Source organism: Neovison vison, chromosome 2 (assembly GCF_020171115.1).
Source record: "Neovison vison isolate M4711 chromosome 2, ASM_NN_V1, whole genome shotgun sequence".
In the NCBI taxonomy this organism is placed as follows: domain Eukaryota; kingdom Metazoa; phylum Chordata; class Mammalia; order Carnivora; family Mustelidae; genus Neogale; species Neogale vison.
The window spans coordinates 218,076,669-218,096,580 of NC_058092.1; the positions used below are offsets into that span (position 1 = coordinate 218,076,669).

The 19,912-nt window shown below is 44.6% G+C and overlaps 1 protein-coding gene across 4 annotated transcripts in view; it reads right to left on the reverse strand.

Annotated features, from left to right (window-relative positions):
* SORCS1 (sortilin related VPS10 domain containing receptor 1) overlaps positions 1-19,912 on the reverse strand; it is a 519,072-nt gene that overhangs the window by 156,978 nt on the left and 342,182 nt on the right. For all 4 annotated transcript variants that reach the window (XM_044240472.1, XM_044240471.1, XM_044240469.1 and 1 more), the window contains exon 5: positions 9,821-9,894. In XM_044240472.1, coding sequence (XP_044096407.1) covers positions 9,821-9,894 — 74 coding nt within the window. The remainder of the gene's footprint in view (positions 1-9,820; positions 9,895-19,912) is intronic.

Consider the following 19,912-nt stretch of genomic DNA (forward strand, 5'->3'; position numbering starts at 1 on the left):
AAAGAAGCTAATTAAATAGCTCATTGTCACACCCCTTGAAAATTCTCACAAAGTCCTTCTGACTCCAGAGTGCTCCCTCTTGAACACTAAACACCATCTCTTCTTGGGTCGAAGCAACACAGAAAGGTGATGCATGACTGAATGAGCAAGAGAAACCACACACCCAGACGCTGTAGAAACCCACAGACTCTTGAACTTAAAGGCTAAGTGAGGTCTGATCACTAGGGCATAAGTCAATTTCTCTTAATATTATTCTAAATTAGAAGGCGTAATGACGAGGATTTTCCCTGTCTCTTTTGCGTTCCTTTGCCACCATCCCCTGCACTCTGCTACCACAGCAGTTGTTAGCGGGATCTAGAGAAGTGACAGAGTCCCAGCTGCTCGTAGACAGAGGGGCTGCAGCCCAGGGAGACAGGAAATCATCAAGATAAGGAGGACAGAGATCAATGGTGGCCACTTAGTGAATGAAGGCAATGAGAAAAGTGATGGGCTCACACGCGGTAGCAGGGCGAAATGAACTTAATTTGTAGGGAAAACTTGCTAATCACAGGGAGAGATCACAAAGTGGAGGAAAAGTACAAGAGGACTAGAAAACCGCATTCACGTGGAGATCATTAATGGGGGAAAAAAAGGATAAAGCATCAGGCCCCCCAACGCTAATGAAAAGTCTCTTATCGAGCACACACAGCCCAGGTACCAGAAATGCTCCCATGTGGCTCTTGGATGTGATCCTAAGAATGACTTCCTGCCACCTCTCTGTACTCCTTTCCCAAACCGCAGACGCGGTTCAGCTCACAAGATAGGGGGTTAGGAACCAGAAAAGACTGGGAGGCCGAGGGAACATTTTAAGAGAAGAAACAATCAAGTCAATACTCCAAAGAAGTGGGGGGGGGTCAGAGGCTCTTCTCATGAACCCCATATTCTGAGTTGTGTAAGGGACCCATCAGTTTAGGCAGTTTGGGTGGCAGTCACTTCGTCCCTCCTTACACAGATTTCACAGGACAGCCTGTGGGCTTCCCAAACAGCCTATAGAATAGCATAGTGTTTTTTTAGTGTTGTAGAATTCTTCCCCCTTGAATTGTACTTATGTGGCTTAGGAGTGTAACCTTTTCATGCTGGAAAAAAAGGTCATCTGTTAATGGCTCCCCGATTTAACAAATGAAGCCCATTCAAGATGTATGTCAATCTGGATGTTTCTGTGGGTTCATGTGTGTACATATACATGTGTGTATTCAAAGGATTTCAGTACTCTGTGTGTGTGTGCGTGCGTGCATACACCAAGTCTCTACTGTTCCACTTACTGTCATACGTACGATAGAAACATGTTAAAGACAGGTCCTTAAGGAACTCTCTATTAGCAGGAGAGGAAATGAGGAAATAAAAAGATGGATGTGCAGAACATACTAAGTGCTAAGTTACTTAATAATGATTATGATAATATGTCAATTTTTAATTCTTGCACTGAGCCTTGGAAGAAGGAAACTGAAGCTCAGGCAGGTGAAGCGGTTTCTCAGGACTGCTTGGTTAGTGACGAGCGAGGCTGGGGTCTGAAGCTGGACGGCGCCTCTAAGCCTGCGCTTCTCCGACCCATCCCATACGCAGACCCGCAGTCCAGCACATGTTAGGACGCACTGCATTTTATTTGTGACATAAGCACAGTTACATTCAAAGAAAGAGATTCTTCTTGCCTAGAAAAACAAGAAGCATGAATTGAAAAAGTCTCCAAGGGTAAAGGTGGGAATCTGTACAAGGCCATTAACACCCACTGCTGTGATCCTAATGATGACAAGGATCCTTGTCCATTACATTTGTAGTCAAAGACCAAAACTGTCCTAACACATAGTAAGTGCTAAAATTTAATCTCTGCTAAACCAAACCAAACCAAACCAACCAACCAAACAAACAAAAAGAACCACCACCACCACCACCAACAACAAAACACAAAAAACAAAAAAGCAAACAAACAAACAAACAAACAAAATGAGAACAGCTTATTCCCAGGTAGGGGCATCTATAAAATCATAGAGATAAGAGGTATAGACTGGTCTATAGACTAATCATTGCTTAGAATTATTTACCTGGCCTTAAAAAAAATATATATATATATATACCTGGCTTTTGGGGGAATTTAGCCCAAAGAATTCAGAGTATGGGGCAGGGGAGGTTAAAAAAAAAAAAAAAAGGCATTCAAATACAGGTTGGCAAGAATCTAGTTATGCTCTTACTCTTTTTTGATTTATGTTGTAAGGAATGGAGAACAAGGCAAATGCTTGATCAGGGAATATTTGCAAGATTCCTTAGGGAGTAGTAGGATATGAGGAGAAGAGGGCTTTTTCACTGTCCCTAATAAGCCGGGGTAATGCTAAGGAGAACAGAAGAGAAAGTGGGCAGGTGTAACTTCATGGAGATAGAAATGATGGGGATTGGAAACACAACCTTTAAGAGAACAGAGTTGAATACGGCTCAAGTGTTAAGGGTGAGACACAGGATGTACAGAAATACAAAAGCCTATAAGGAAAAATCTGATTCTGATTAGTTGAGATGTTCCACTCCCAGCTTAGCATACATTTAAAAGCTAGTGATGGTGTTTGTTAAGAGGTTCCTTGCAAAGACCTGCTTCCAGCTTTGGGTGAAGGATGAAGCAAGTTATCTTCCGAACACAGCCATACTCCCTTTCTACTACAGTACGGCTAATTTTCTAGTTATTTTGATAGCACAGAGTTTTACATCTTTATTTTACTTCACTACATTTATTCTATTTATTTTTATATATCATCAGACTCCAGCCCTCTTCCACTTTGCAGGACATGGGGAAGGAAAAGTGCAGAGGATTCTGTGGTGGCCAATTCACACCACACCCACTATGTCCTTTGGGTGTGAATGGCTTAGAGATCTTGGAGATGCCATGCTCCATGGCCAGCATATCCAAAGGAGGAAGAAGAAGGGTCATGGTGACCCAGTATATACAAAACAAACTATCAAACAACAAGGGAAAAAACAAACAAACAAACACGTTCAGACTGGTCCAGCAGCTATGTTCAAGAAGGACTCAAGGATGAGTGGTAGTGATAGGAGTCAGAATCGGAGAGAGAAACTGTTCTAAGTCCTGAGGTGCTTTCTGACATAGCCAGATAACACCAGCAAAAGTTTCTGGAACTGCATCTTATGCCTCAGGTTAGGGGAGAGAACGGTGGATAGGGACAACGGGCCAGGTAGGTAGACAAATGGGACTTGAATGACTGGGCAGAGGGTCCAATGGGAGGGAGGCAGACAGAAACGCTTGCTAACAGAACAAGTTCTGAGTAAGAAGGGGGCTCTGTGGAGAAGGATCCTTAGAAATGCTTCAAGGAACGCTAGTGCTCAAGCCAGGCTTCACTGGTCTCCAGCACAGGGGCTTGCGAAGGTACACAGGAGGGGACAGAGTGTGCTTAAACAACACAGACTGTGGGGCACCTGGGTGGCTCAGTGGGTTAAGCCTCTGCCTTCGGCTCAGGTCATGATCTCAGGGTCCTGGGATCGAGTCCCGCATCGGGCTCTCTGCTCAGCAGGGAGCATCTCTCTCTCTGCCTGCCTCTCTGTCTACTTGTGATTTCTCTCTGTCAAATAAATAAATAAAATCTTAAAAAAAAAAAAAAAAAAAACACAGACTGTTGGGGCACCTGGGTGGCTAAGTGGTAAAGCCTCTGCCTTCAGCTCAGGTCATGATCCTTGGGTCCTGGGATAGAGCCCCGCATCGGGCTCTCTCCCTGCTCGGGGGGTCGGGGGGGTGGGGGGTGGGGAGCCTGCTTCCCTTCCTCTTTCTCTGCCTGCCTCTCTGCCTACTTGTGATCTCTGTCTGTCAAATAAATAAAGTCTTTAAAACAAACAAACAAACCACAGACTGCTGAGCTGGTCATAGCTGGGTTGAAATTCCATCGACGTAACTAATGAACACATAACCTTAGTCAAGATTATTTAACCTCTCCGGGGTTTTATTTTCTTATTTATCTTCTTTTTTATATCTCATCTTAAAACGGGAATGAAAACACCAGCAGTGGGGACCACTTGTTGATGTTTTCCCATTAACCTTCTCCCTTCCCTTGGGAAAAGTTCCCAAGTCTTTCCTAGGCCAGCACCATTCCTTACTTTATGTCCATGTGGTTTACAGGAATTGGTTCTACCCTCAGGTCTAGATGTGAGCATGTTACCTCATCAAGGTCTGTGAGGCTTCATCCCAGGGGTTCTGCAGGAGCACCAAGCAAGGAGGTATTTTCTTTTCCACTAGAGTAAATTTGGGAAAATATTTGCTGCTAGAAACTACCAGGAAGGAAGAGCCTGCCAGAGAGTAAAGCTAACATTGAGGAGGGAAGAGCTGACATATCAAGGTCTGATGAACTTAGTGAGTCTCTGAATCGAGCAGAGTCTGGATAAAGTTGGGCCTTTTGACTTTCTAGATCCATGAGGCAATCTCTCTTAAAACAAACAAACAAAAACCTTTATTTTTCTTAATATACATTGCATTTTTCTGTCACATATCTTGAAAAAGTTTTGATGACTTAATTACTTTAGATCATTTTGAAGATTGATTGCAACAGTGCGTGCACAGCACTTAGCATAGGGCTTGGCACACAGTAAGTGCTCAGTTAATGGGACTTGTCAGAGATACGGCATGGGGAGTCATTCACATGGACTGGCACCGAATCACAGCAATGAATGGCAATATGTACCCATGCTCAGAAGCACTGAGTATGGACTAGCAAGTACTCCCGTACCTCTCTGCTGCAAAACACAGCTGTCACGTGCCCCCGAGGGACCGAACTGAAACAGGGATGGCATTCTAGAATACAAAGGCTCATTGTTGAGTCAATAATTAATTGTGTGTGAATTAGTCACAGAAAATATGTAATCATCATTCAGCTGTCTCTGTTTCCAGGCAGCCCCCTATGTGTCAGAACAACATAATCAATAAGGTAAGTCTGAACCTATTTTTAATTAAGTGAAACAGCTTTAAGATTGCCTTGTCTTTGGCATAGATAATAGATTGCTGAGTAGTGTATAATGAACACTGCCTCCTCTTGCCTTGTTAAAAGCTGAAACAGATCCCAACAAGGCCACATTCAGCAATGTCAAATAGTGAATTTGACTCTTGGCAGGACCCTCCCTTATTCAAGTGTTTTGGATACCACTGATCATTCAACTCTATACTCTCTTGTTCAAAGTCAGAGCAGCACCTTGGCTCTTCTCTATTGAACTGTTAAACTAACAGTCATTATTGGGGGGTGCAAGGCAGAAAAAAAAATGTTAAATATAGGGCTGCTTTTTACTACTGCAAGCAAGGGCCATGGGCGCAGACAGACGGAGTTTCAAAACTTGGCTCTATTACATACCATGTGTGTTCCATTGGATAAAATACATCACTTTTCTATTTCATCAAAATGAGGATGAGAATCCCTACCTCACAATCTTTTTATAAGGATCAAATGACACAATTTATCACGTGCCCAGACCTTTCTAGTAACTTAAAAGAAATCCCCATTTTGGGACTTTATCTTGCGGACACTCAGTTCTCCCATCTGTATTTTTTCCCTAATGAAAATCTATTCTCCCTTTTGGCAATAACAGAATCCTGTTTTTCTCTTTTTTAGCAATCCTCTCTCCCCTCATCTTGAACCATGCAGTTGGACTGGGACCCAACCCCACCTGTTTCCGGTCCCTGACCTACATGAGTAATGTACCGCCTTCTATAGCCTTGAACACTAAGACTCAGTCCCTGGAAATATAAGGAAAGAAGCAGGCTGGTTCTATGGGGCTTCTAAACTGTTAGAAATTAGACTGAAGCTGATAATGTCCATCATTGCCACGAATGAGAAAACCAAACTGAGAATGAAACCAACGGGGGGAGGGGAGGGACAAAACTAATAGGTGTAGAAGGTCAGCCACTATGAAGAATATTATTACTATTAGACAGTGGGCACTTAATACAATTCTTAGGTGAAAGGCATGTAACCAGTTCACGAGAAACATCTCATTTAATGAAGTAGGCACTAATTATCTTCACAGAGGAAAAAAAAAAAAAAAGACACACAGGAATAAGTTCTCCGTGACCCCTTCCTGAGTAAATGGCAAAGTTGGGACCCACACCTCAGTATCTCTGAGCCCCTTAATCTGCGGGTACCCCCAGTGTGATTGATTTCTGACAAAATAAAGAACAAGACTGCTATCACAGTTAGTTAAATAAAAAGGAAACCTACTCTATTAAGGGCAATATTGTACTAAGACACGTTTTATAAGCTGCTATATATCCATGTAAATCTGTTTTAAAAACAATAGGAGCTCCTTGGAGGAAAGTTCATATTTATGTTAGTTATGGGAGTATGCACAGCAACTACTGTGATTACCTGAGAATAAGCTCTTATGTTCCAGAATTATTTTCCAATTGCCATCAACTACTTTCAGAGGTGCCTCTGCTACTGCTACCCAAAATAGGGATTTCTCAAGTGGACCAGGTGATAAGGAAAAGACGACATGAACTCATCTTCCTTTTTCTCCGTGGGAAACGCTACGTTATTACCCAGAGGCATTTACACCAGAAAATTTATCACTAGCAAAGTTGCCCTCAGTCCTTTCCATACCCCCACAGCCGGGCTCCAAGCAAAAATGATTAAAAGGGGGCCTCTTTTAATTAAGCTTGCTGAGTAATCCTAGATAACCCCAGAGTTCCCGTGTAATTTGAAGCAATTGGTTTCCAGGAGTGAGTCTAATAAATACTGCTTTGACTGACACCTCAGCTGCCAGCCCCAGGAAGCTGCTCAGTCAGAAATACAGACCATGTGGCCAGAGATCAAGAGATTTTCATCAACAGTCATGTGCACTGTGCAATTTACAAGGTCTCATGCCTTCTCTGGAAAAACCAACAGAGCTTAAAGAACCCATGGGGGCCATCTGCCAGGCCCAGTTGCGGAAATACTCATGCAGGCAGTGTGGTCAAAAGAGCCTCAGGTTTTCTCTCCTCATCTGTCTGAACGGGCTGGGATTCCAGAGCTCTCAGTCCCCAGCCCAGGGAAAAAAAAAAAAAAAGAAGCCAAGAGGAAGAGGCAAGGAAGTCCACTGACTTAGCAGAGCATGGACCTTGGAGCCAAACTGCCTGCAACGGAATCCTGGCTCTGCTCCTTTCTGGCTGTGTGACCTTGGCTAAGTTAGATAACTTCTCCATGCCATAAGTTTCCCATCTGTGAAAGATGATAATGCAAGGCTCACTTCACTAAACTGTTAGGGGAATTAAACAGCTTAAGTCTGAATGTGCTTATCACAATGTTAGGGCTTGAATAAAGAAGATGTGTCTCTCTGTTCCCAAAGGTAGAAGGAGGGGCATTATTTGTTTTACTTACCAGACAGATTAATCAGAACTCATCCACAATCATTTTTATAAAGACAATGATATTATGACATTTCATTATAAGGGCTTTGCTCATCAGGCTTTCAGATAAAAGAGCCCCATTCAAAGAACAGATAGGAATGTATGCAGTTAGGACCAGCCAAAGCAATGGTAGGGTCTGTTCACCTCACAGTGCTGCATCTAGATAAGGCCTTTAGTGCCCTGGAAAATATTGCGTACAAGTTTTCTTCTTGCCTATCTTTTTGGTCAACATTTTTCTTCATTTCTACTGGTAGGAACACATGACCATCTAGTCCTTTTGTGAATGGCAACTTTGCTGGGTCCACAGGTAGCTACTTCAAGTCATTTCAGAATCAGGACTTGAAAGACTGGTCCCCGTCAACTCCATTTCCAGGTTAAATTAGTGGACGCCATTAGTTTATTTTCGTCCTTCATTCATTTATTTTTCGAAGCCTTTCTTTGCTCATATGGCACCAGGTAAAGACAGAATGAAAAACAAAAACAGAAACAAAAAACATGGACCCTCTTTCCAAAACGTGACCTTATATATTTTATATATAAAATTTTATATACGTATTTTATTTTATTTTTTTTTTAAGATTTTATTTATTTGACAGAGAGATCACAAGCAGGCAGAGAGGCAGGCAGAGAGAGAGAGAGAGGGAAGCAGGCTCCCCGCTGAGCAGAGAGCCCGATGCGGGGCTCGATCCCAGGACCCTGAGATCATGACCTGAGCCGAAGGCAGAGGCTTAACCCACTGAGCCACCCAGGTGCCCCTATACGTATTTTATACTTTAGAGGCAAAACACACAGAGGTGCAAGGTGCCGCGTGTATAAGGGACAGGGTAAGTAAGAGAGGAAGAGAGGAAATGCTGACCGGAGAAGGGAGAGTCCGTGACAGCTAGAGCGGAATTCCTGGAGAAGGCCGAGGCCAATGTGGACCCCGAGAGCAAGCCTCCAGCCACTGGTGAGCCAGAGCAGCAGTGGGAAAGAGGTGAACAGCTTCTGTGCACCAAAATCCTTCTTTAGTTATAAACATCTCTTTCTGGTAGCGGAAAATTAGGTATCGTTCTATACAGAATTCTCTAGGTGTTATCTTTCAGCTCATTGTTTGCAAATGACTTGTCCTTCACTTTTTCAGGCAGTTTCATAAGCATTTTAAGAGATTCCTCTAATGCAGTTCCTCTGGCTTTCAGTTCCCACAGGGGTTTTTAGGGCAGGGTTTGAAAACGAGAAAGATGAAAATGCATTACCCTTAGAAGTGAGAGAACTGGGGTTGGTGAGGGGAGCTAGCAGGTGCCTGTAAGTCCAAAGCCTGATGGAGGCAGTGTGATTTCAGGAGGGGTAAAGGGGAGACACCTTTCAGAGGTACAGAGAGCCTGTTGGCCCCTGAAAGGTCATGGTTCCAATGATTCTGAATGATGTGGACATGGGATATTGAAACTCTTGTTTGAGCTAGTTCTTGCAGTACTGTTTATACCAGCAGACATCTACAAATAACCTAAGCATCCTTTCCGTGGGCAGATTAGGTCCGGTAGGGTAGCGTCATGTCTTTTGGCAGAGGTTAGGTTGTAAATTCAAAAGCCAACTGATAGGTAAAGTCAAAATTACCTCTGATTTAAACGGGGTGTGGAGGGGGTTAGGGGCACACGTGGTAAAGAAAAGAAGTGTATTACTTTCTTTGCTTCCTTCTTTCTTTTGCTGCTTCTCTGTTGTGCTCCCCGCTTGTGACCACAGCAAGTAGGCAGCCCTCGGCAATATCCTGCACTATCCTCCGAAACATCTTGCAATATCCTCTCCAATATCCTGGTCTGCACCAGGAACTGAATCTGCTGGCACCTTGACCTTGGATTTCTTGGCTTCAAGAACCATGAGAAATAAATGTGTTGTTTAAGCTAACGACTCGATGGTGTTGTGTTACAGCAGGGAGGCCACGCTAAGGATATATACATGTTTGGTAACTCACAGAACATCTACGGTAGGAGAAATAAGAAATTAAGAATGTCGGTTGTGCCCATATGATGAGGAGACCCAGGAGATATGAAATCGGGAATGGGAGGAAGATCCACCCTTAGACTACAAGGATCTACTTATTTACACTGAAAACCCTTTTCTGAACATGTACCATACGTGTGTATAATGTTTTCAGTAATAAAAACCAGTATTAAAATGTTTTAAGTAACTATTTCACAAGTCCCATCAAAATATAACAAAACAGCTGTTATAAAGCCCTTGTCCTTCACTAATCTCAACGATCTATTTGGGGCTCCTTGAGTCATCTGAGGCACAGCTTTAACATTCCCTTGAAATGCTGACTCTTCCAGTCACATCCTGCCCTACGGAGATGTAGGCGTACCTCACGTGAGAGATCTGGGTGAGAAGAAGATTCTAGCACTCATTTACTAGGTAATCCCTTAATGGGCTACAACATAAAATGAGACTTACCAGTAGAACCTGTTAGGTACGACCCCTTCCTGGATAAGCTGCCACCTTCTCCCAAATTCAGCAGAGCTGTATAACTGTAGAGAAGAGAAATTATTTCGCACCTTGACCCCGGTACATTAAATACATAATATTAGTTCGCTGGATCAATGCTAATAGCAACCACCACCACCACAGTTGTGCCTACTGTTTACGGAGCACCTGCCATGTGCCGGGTGAATGAACCACATCCCGTCTCTACTCCTCACGTACATGCTGCAAGGCGGGTGCTAATATCGCCACCTTAGAACTGAGAAAGCTGAAGTTCAGGAAGATTACGTCATTTGTTGGAGATCACACGCCCGCAAATATGAGAATGAGCGGGGATTCGTGCCCGTTCTACCTGGTGCCAGTCAGCCGTGCCACTTGACCTAGCCTATACAGATCACTGCGCGGATTACAAAGAAGGGCAAAATCTGATACGTGGCTCTTGATGACCAGAGCAGTATCGCCTCCACAAGACTCAGACGTCAGTCAGGGGTGCTTCACGAACATGTGCAGAGTCAGCTGGGGCCCGAATGAATGGCAGCGTTCAAACGGACAGAAATGGGGCAGGCACAACACAAGGAGCAATGTGGGTCAGGGTGGTGAGGTATATAAGGGCAAATACAAATAAGCCTGGCTTAGCTAGGTAAGAGTCGATGGGAATGTGGAGGGCAGCCGGGAACACGGCTTTGAGTGGCAAGTCGGGGAGACCGGGACTGACCCTGTGGCCCAGAGGAGCCAGTGCTGGTCTCTTCCACAACAGCCAGAGAACCTGCAGGCTATTCCAGCAGCCCAGGCGGACGACACTTTCACTGGGACCCAAGAGCTTCCCAGGCATTATTTCATTTAATCCACGTGCCATCCCTGTGATGGTATCGGAAGTTATTTTACAGATGGCTCCACAGCTGGTGAGAGTTCAAGGCCACGTGCTACACTGCTTCAGCATCTCCAGGGCAAGGCAAAGCAGCAGTGCTCATGAGCCAGGGTCCAACACTCCACGTGCTCCACCCCCACCAAACACAATTCTGTTCCTACTTCCTGCTCCGAGGCTCACTCCACACCTCTGCTCTTCTCCAATAATCTCTACAGCTCCATGGAAGCGTCCTTTGATGGCAACCTGGAGACACCTGTTGTTCCCGGCATTCTGGTTCCCATGGACTACTGGCTACTGATTTGATAAATATCACTTGGAATACCTCCTTTCTACTATGTGCTTGGTCTGTAACCTACCAACACCCCAATCTTCCACCACTGCATTCGCCAAATCCCACAGTGGATGGATAATGAGTCATACAATCCTGAGTACCGTGACTGGCCAGCTTTGTCCCCTCCAGTGCCAGCACTCAGGGAAGGGTCAAATGACTCACCAAGTGACTCACCCAGGTTGCAGATGCACTGAGTGAGTCCAAGGGACACGTCAGCTCGAGGGACTATATACCAACCCTTGGAAGAGCGTCATATGATATTGTGTCCATTGGATCAAAACTCATTTTAAAGCCTCCCACTGCCCCCAAGGAAACTGAACTAGGTGATTACTAAGCAAGCAGCTCCACTGGCTCCGACGACACAGTATTCGGGCATCCAGGCATGGAGACTCTGTGGCTTCTTCTTTCAAGTCTTACTATTTTTTCTCTGCTCCATCATGACTGGGTACATTTTATGCTTGATTCCTTTACAGGGTGATAAGGAGAGATGGGAAGGCAGCTCCCCTCACAGAGATAACAAGGGATGGGACAACACATTCCCTCTTAATTCTGAACCCAAGCGGGTTCTGTTTCTGGTTCACCAGCATGTCCCAAACACTTGGCGTCCGAGCACACAGACTTGCAGAACAACAGCAAGCACCTGCATCTGAGCGGATCTGCCTCTCCCTCTCCCCTTGCTCTATCTTTTTTTTAAGCCCATAGCTGCACTTCTTCCCATGAGTTTAAAGTGAAATGAATGGGAAGTCATCAGAGAAGCAGAAAAACCATGGGAAACTACAGGAACTAGGGGTGCGTGGGTGGCTCAGTCGTTGGGCATCTGCCTTTGGCTCAGGTCATGATCCCAGGGTCCAGGGATCGAGCCCCACATCGGGCTCCCTGGTCAGCTGGAAGTCTGCGTCTCCCTCTCCCACTCACCCCGCTTGTGTTTCTTCTCTCGCTGTGTCTCTCTCAGTCAAATAAGTAAATGAAATCTTAAAAAGAAAAAAAAAGAAAGAAACTATAGGAAGTATAGGAAACAAACTGAGAATTGCTAGAAGGGAGGTTAAGTGGAGGGACGGGGTAACTGGGTGACGGGCGTTAAGGAGGACACGTGATGTGATGAGCACTGGGTGTTATAGGCAACTCACAAATTACTGAGCTTTACATCTGAAACTAACGATGTACTCTATGTTGGCTAATTGAATTTAAATTAAAAAAAAAGAAAAATAGAGTTCACACTGTTGTGTGTGCCCATGTCTATATATAAATGCATGTTAATATTTCTATTAATATACAAAGATCTATGCAAATGTAACAGAATCAGGATGGCTTCAAATCATGACAATTCTGTGCATGAGGCTGGACTTACATATTCCCTGAAAATCAAATATTAACTCTGAGGGCTCATACGGTGACACCAAGGGTTTGCCGTCCCTGCCTCCCACACAGAATTCGTCTTTGTGAGGAATTACCGGGTGCCGGCATCCGTGTGTGTTTTTTCCTCTATGTCTTTTTTAATTGATCCCCCAGGCTTGGATTCAGAATCTGTGGACCAGTCAGGTATGTCCCATGATATTTGTTTTTATCCTCTTCAAGGAGTCGCTTTGTTATTTGTGAGCACCCAGAGGCCCCTCAAGCAGGAGGTGTCCCAGATAATCCAATAAACCAAGCCTCTCTCATTCAGCTCAGTGACATTTTTCCCCCCGTTTTTTCTCTCGAGAGGAATCCTTTAGTGCTGTTGGACTCCCCTTCTCACGTTCTCATTCACACCCGAGCAGACTTCCTGTACTGTTTCTCCACTGATGCTCCCCACTCTGGCTGAGGTGATTTTAAGACCTGCCTAACCCCAATGCCCATCTTCTTTTTAGGCCCAGACCAAAACAGGCCTTTTCTATGAACCTTCTCCTACACACTAAAATTCCCTGTGGCCTCACTTCCGTGGCTCCGCAGATGGTATCAAGCTACAGGCCACAACATATTTATATTTAATTTTCTTAGTAAGCATCCAAGAGAGCCGTCTATGAATGCAAGGCAGAAATTCCTTCCTTTCTAGAAGTCGTTCTAAAATATTGGAGACCCCTCTCTGCCCCTTCGATGAGACTATGAAGTCTATAGGTGTTGGGAATCCTTTCCTTCTAGAAAATATCTAACACATAGTAGTTGGGCAAGGGGGAGAAAAGTGTCCATTTGTACCACGCGAATTCCCTAGTGATGGATCTATCTTGTAAACTATCCAGGCTTCCCAGTGGGTGGACAAAGGTAACTTATCAGGGGAATAGATCTTATTTCCATGGAACCCCAGTAAAGGCTTATACCTAAAAAACAAACAAATGAACAAACCAGAAATATAAATATCAGGATACTGCAATTTACCCTTAGCCAAAGCTGCTCTGTATACTCTATCTACTACTTCAAATATTTCGCCCCATTGTCCAACCTGGTATCATACCTAAAGGAGACAACAACAACTCACAGCCACTCAAATTAATGTGGTAATTAAACCTGCAGAGTCCGACAGCCAAGTTCTCTTCCAGAAACAAGAGAAAAGGATCAAAGCCTTTTACCCAATGACACTGTCTCAGCTGCCAGTGGAAGGCTTTTTTGCAAAACGAGTCAACGTCCTTTAATAAAATTCATAGTGTTGGCAGCACCTAAATAAGATTTATTTCCCTCTCTGTCTGTCTCTGGCTCTAAGGCTTCTTTTGACTGTCAGAACACAGAACTGAGAACTATCATTACGATCTGTCACATCAGAGAAAGCAAAGCAGCTTTCTCCAGCAATGCTGAAGAGAGAGAGAGAGGGAGAGAGAGAGAAAAAGCGGGTGAGAGAGAGAGAGATCAGAGAAAGGAAGACAGAATATACGAATTAGTTTTAGGAGGGCAAGAGCCATCAGCTAACCTCCATCATAAACCCCCAAACACCATTCTTGCAGGGTTTTTGGTTTTGTTTCAGTTGTGCTAACTCTGGTACAGAGAACCGGGGAAATTTTTTTGAAGGAGTTGAAATTTTAAGAAAGGGAACAGGGAAAGGATTCCGGTTGACTAAGAATGCAAGGCAGAGAGTCCTTCCTGTCTCAAATCATCCTAAACTATCCAAGACTGCTTCCCTGCCTCAGTAAATACAACTTAAGGAGCACAAACCCAACGCTTGCCTAAGCTCAAGATTTACTGTCAGCCTCAGGGCCTGACCCTCCAGGCTGTCACTGTGCTGGCGGGGGCTGTCCGTGCGCCTCCCTCCCGCCATGCTCCTCGCCTGAATGGTGTCTCTCCTCTTCCTCCCTCCCTCCCTCTTTCTTTACTAATATGTTTTGTTTTTTTAGTCTTTTCTCTTTTAGACATCCCTCACATTGGCTGGTTTTCTTGCCATCTGCCTTTGTCTGCTGCAAGAAGAGTGCAGGTAAAAATACAATTAATTGCAAAGGATGCGATGGCCAGGGTTAGTTTCATGAGGAGCTTTTCACCAGTTGGTCAACCATCTCTGGTACCATCCACAGGAGGCTGCCAGCTGCAAGCCGGATGAGAGGCACAGGCTTGGAGGGAGGATAAAGAGGGACGCTTGGGGGGCAAGGTGGGAAACAGTGAGATTCACTGGCATAGGTCAGCACTCCTGATCTAGAGCAGACCAACATGGGGTGAGAGAAGGGGGGGTATGAGACCAGCTGTTGCCAACGCTCATTTCCCATCTTCTTTTCATTCACATGGAGGTGGAAGCCCTAGCAGAGTAGCATCTTTCTTCGAAGAGAAAGGCAACTTTCTGGTCTGATGCAAAAGCGTGTACCCATCACGGCCCCCTTCTTCTCAATATTTCTTCTTCTCAATATTTCAAAGTCATATCAACGTAGCCCCTCTTTTCAAGGCAGACAGGTACACATTAGGGATTTTCTTCTGTGACTAGGAAATTGGTGCAAGAACACAATTTGGTAAAAGGGAGGAGTGAGAACATGTTTTAAATCTTTGGTTGGTGGAACTGAATGCTTTCCCCATGAAGTTCCTCATGGAGACTTTCCCAGGCAGGAGGTAGGTCCTTGGGTCTCCCACAACCAGACTCCTTAAGAGGCTTCCATGTTGGCAGAACACTTCCTGCTGTGGGCTCTTTTCAAGGCTCCCTGCTCACTCCCTTTTGCTTCTCTGCCTTTAACATTGTAGAGGCAGGAGACCTGCAAATTGCACTTCCTGAGAAGGCTGACAGAAAACCCTGCCAGTTTTATTTTACTTGCCTCATCCTTATACTGCCCTGAGGATGGCCTGGGTACAAAGCACTCATCTACCTCATGATTCTCCAGTTCTCACTGCTGTTACTGAATTCTTTTTAGGAAGAAAGAGATGGTACCTTGAGCACCTCAGATGAATTCCTAAAGCCAGGCCTAAGGCACAGCAAACATCAAGCTCTTTCCTCCATCAGCTTCAACAGGAAGAGCATCCATCCACAGAAATCTAGGGTCTTCAGAAATATGTTCTAATGTCCTGGTTCTACCACACAGGAGAAGGCCTGAACTCACTCTACAGGAAAAACACATCCTGTGGTACCCAAAATAGTTTGATAAAACTTCACTAAGTGCTAGCCTGAGTCTTCCTCCTGTCTGGTGGGCTCAGGGATAGAAGGTGAGAACCGTGATGGCCATCACAGACCAGCTCTCCCATCCCCAACAGATGAAAATTCCTCAAAGAAAAGACTAGCTCATCAGGGAGTATCCAGACAACCTAGAATAATAATGTGTAACATGTTGTTCAGGGGACTATGGTGACCTATGTAGGAGAGGAAAAATGGTGGGCGTCTGTCAGAGCTTTCAAGGTGGGCCTGGAGTACAGTTAACATAACTGTGGACAAAAAGTGTTCCAGAATGAACGGGTCATTCTGAGCAAATAAACAGAGCAGCAAAGCTGGGGTGGTGTTTTGTTCTTCTTTGGGGAACTACCAAGAGACCCAGATTGACTGGTTGCCTGCAGAGAAGTAAAATGGGAGCAGGGACTGTAAATAGAGCCTGGCTGTAGGCTGGACACATGCAATCCGAGTGAAACTCGTGGGGACCTCGGCAAGGTCAAAGGACAAGAAGCATCGAGGCTGGATATTCGGCCTTTGCTGATGAAAAGTGAGTAGGAACGATGACACATCGCTGGCTCCATCCATCTCTCCTGTGGCTGGATTTATCAAATCTGTCACTGGCCATTCCCCAGCTGTCACTGAAGTCTGTCACATGCCCCACAGTTGGGTTTGGCACTTTGAGGCAGGCTCGGGGGATTAGACATAAGGAACTGAGGCTGTCTGGGAAGGAAGCGTCAATATGTGACCGAGGGCCACACACACAAAAAAATGTAAGATGGAATCTGGTCCTTAAAGATATCTAATACAGCTGGCGAAATAAATACAAGATACATAAAATGATTGGAAGCTCACATCGAGTTTATGTTACAAATCCCTCAATATCAATGAGTAGCCCTCACTAGCCATAGGATCCCACCATTATTTAAGTGCACAGATGAGAGAGCTCAGCAGTTGCGAAACACAACAGGAATGTCACCGGAACTGTGGCTCCGAAAGACAGAAGCCTCAGGACGGTGAGGACAGAAGGAAGGAGAGACAGCCCAGCTGGAAGATGCCACACCACAGCAGGGAGAGACACCGTTAAAAAATATAAAGAAACAGGGGCGCCTGGGTGGCTCAGTGGGTTAAGCCGCTGCCTTCGGCTCAGGTCATGATCTCAGGGTCCTGGGATCGAGTCCCACATCGGGCTCTCTGCTCGGCAGGGAGCCTGCTTCCTCCTCTCTCTCTCTGCCTGCCTCTCTGCCTACTTGTAATCTTTCTCTGTCAAATAAATAAATAAAATCTTTAAAATATATATATATATATATATATATATATATAAAGAAACAAAACAAAATTTAAAAAGAAAAAGAAAAATAGCTGACCAGAAGTGGGTCACTTCTGAATGCCCCCATCACTCCTCCTGGGCAGGGGGCAATTTCACACGCGGAATCCACTCTATCACTACGAGGGGCGCAGGGTGCCTAGGAACCAGTCATGGGTGCTTTCCTGCTGGCTCGTGGGTTCCTCCTGCCACTCCCTTCCTCTCCCTTGTGATCTTCAAACAACAGTCCTCCCCCTGCTGTGAAATGAGCTCTGGAAATGGGGCCGCAGCATCTGTCAGAGGGAACAGTTCTCATGGTAGGTGGGATGGGAAAGAGATCATGACAGAAAAATCGGAGAAACAACAGCAATTAAAGAAAATTTAAAAATCACACTGGTTTTTTCTAGGGAGGCAAAGGGTTTTTGGATCAATGGGGCAGGGAGGACGGAGTGGGAAGACATTCAAACACAGGCTATACTATGGCTCTAGCAATTGCCTGACAGGCCATGTTAAGAAATTTTCTTAATTCCGTAGAGCCTCAGGTTCCCCAAATGCTAAATGGGCACAATAACATCTCTAATGTTTGCTCTAAGAATGAAGTTCAGCACTTGATGTGAAAGGCCTTGCAGAATGCCTGCTACAGAGTGAAAGGTCAATGCTAGTTCTCTCTCTCTCTCTCTCTTGCTCATTTGTGCTACAGATTATTGCCAGCAGCCTTCACTGACTGTCCTCAGACCCCAAGGAAGGGAGGAATGACAGGGAGAAGCAGATGAAACTGCCTTTTCTTCCAGACATCCTAAAAGCAAGGAAGGGTCCTAGACAAGGCTTCCAGTTCCCAACCTTTGAGGCTGAAAATTTTTATCGTGGTCTTTCCTAGAGCAACTGACCCTGTTTGGCTTTGAATCTCATGTCCTGCTGTCCTGGGATATTTTCTCATCATGCCCGTAGTGGTGTCTGTAGTGGGATCAGCCAGGCAGGCACCGGAGTTAAGCAAGTCTGGAGAGCGAGGCCTTGAAGGTCTATATTGGTGCCTCTTCATTTAATAATATTTTCTATTAAGAATATGTCTCAGTGGGGCATCTGGATGGCTCAGTGGGTTAAGCCTCTGCCTTCAGCTCAGGTCATGATCTCAGAGTCCTTGGATCGAGCCCCACATCAGGCTCTCTGCTCCGCAGGGAGCCTGCTTCCCCCCATCCCTACCCCCACCCTGCCTCTCTGCTTACTTGTGATCTCTATCTCTGTCAAATAAATAAATATATATATATATATATATATATATATATATATATATATATATTTTTTTTTTTTTTTTTTTTAAAGAGTATACCTCAGTAAAGGAACCTGGCAATTTTAGGAGGGTACATGACTTCTGGGTTTTCTTCTTCTTGCCAGCTATGTGATCTTGGCCTCTGGGTTCCTTGGGGCAATGACTGTGCCATTTGTAGTTTGTACTGCTGATAGGAGATTGGACAAGATAACTTTTTTTTTTTTTTAATAGGAAAACCATAGAGTCATAAACTCACAAAATGTGTCTACTCACAAGGCCAAGCCTTTCTCCTCCCCAAATCACTCCCTTTCTTGGCAACATCATTGCTTGCAACCACTCTTGTCATGGAAGAACGTGGGAAATCCTAGCATTACCAGATTTCTAAAGGGCCCCCATTCGAGGCAGGTCTTTCTGGGTACCCCATGAGCTTTTTAAGGAAAGAGATCCATCTTCTCTTATGAGATCCAATGCCCTTCAAACTTTTCCAGACTGGTGCCGTCATGAAGGACACATCATAAACCATTCAGACAAGAACTGGTGGACAGAACAGATCAAATGAACAGGCTAAGGATTTGTACAAGCAAAAATGGAACTATCTCTATTTCAAAGCTTAAAGAGCTACCAAATAGCATAATTGTGCCTGTTCTAACTTTAATCCCACTGACTCCTTCTAAATGTCCATTTTCCTTATTCTTCCAGCTCGTTTCACTCAAATGGTTAGGAACAGGTAGAGCAAAGTGTTCTCCAGGTTGCAAGTGAAAAATAATAATGCAAGCTGGTTAGACAGGTATCTAAGAGGAACAGAGGTCTCCCTGTTTACCTATGATGGCATTTCAGCTTGAGGATTTGTTTTATAAACAAGCATTGGGATGACATTGGGATGACATTTAGCAAGCTCCCCGGTTTCCACTCTAATTGCTAGTTTTGTACTTGGATACTGAAGTTATTTACATATTCATGAGATTAGAAATCAGCTCTGACATTGGAGAATTTCAAGCACATGGAATTCCTACCTAATCAGCATGGAATATAATGTTCAACATATTTCTTATAAATAACTGAGTGCCTTTTTACTTAATGCAGTGCCTTGGGGAAACATGACGGTATTGGGTAGATATCAGTTTCCTAAGTGTTTGTGCTTGTGCAGAAATTATTTGAATATCCGCAGGGGGCTGAATTTCAAGGATCTATTTCTCTTTTATTTCAATCTTGCCCTTTTGACGTTAGGGGGCTGCTGGGTCTATTAAAAAACAAATAGAGCTACTGTGAAGACAAATGCTTTAATATTTAATGGCTTACTTTTATTATAATCAATATTTTCTGAGTACCGTGTACTCCTTGTACCTTGCTCCATTCATTCTGGTTTCACGGTACTTTTTAGTAACCGATCGCTAAGAGGGCACGCGACTTTGACTAAAGTGTCTATGACTTCAGGTACTGGGGAGACACTACTGACAAGGAAGACAGCCTTGTGTCTAAACCCAGCTACGCCACACCGGGTCAGCTAACTCTCAGGCCTGTGAACAATACATCGGCTGGCATCTCCACGAAGCTGGCTCTGTACCAGGCTCTGTGTTAAGTGTTTCATGTACATCATGTCAGCATCCTCACACAGTCTTGTTGGAGAACCAGTAAAGGTCAATGAAATGTTGGAGGTCCCCCGGCCATTGGGAGGGCCTGACAGAGTAGAGAGCTCACGCTCTTACCTGGTTTCTGGACTGTCTAGCACTTGTGAGAAACCAGTATGACTGAGTTTTGGGAAATGCTGACATTT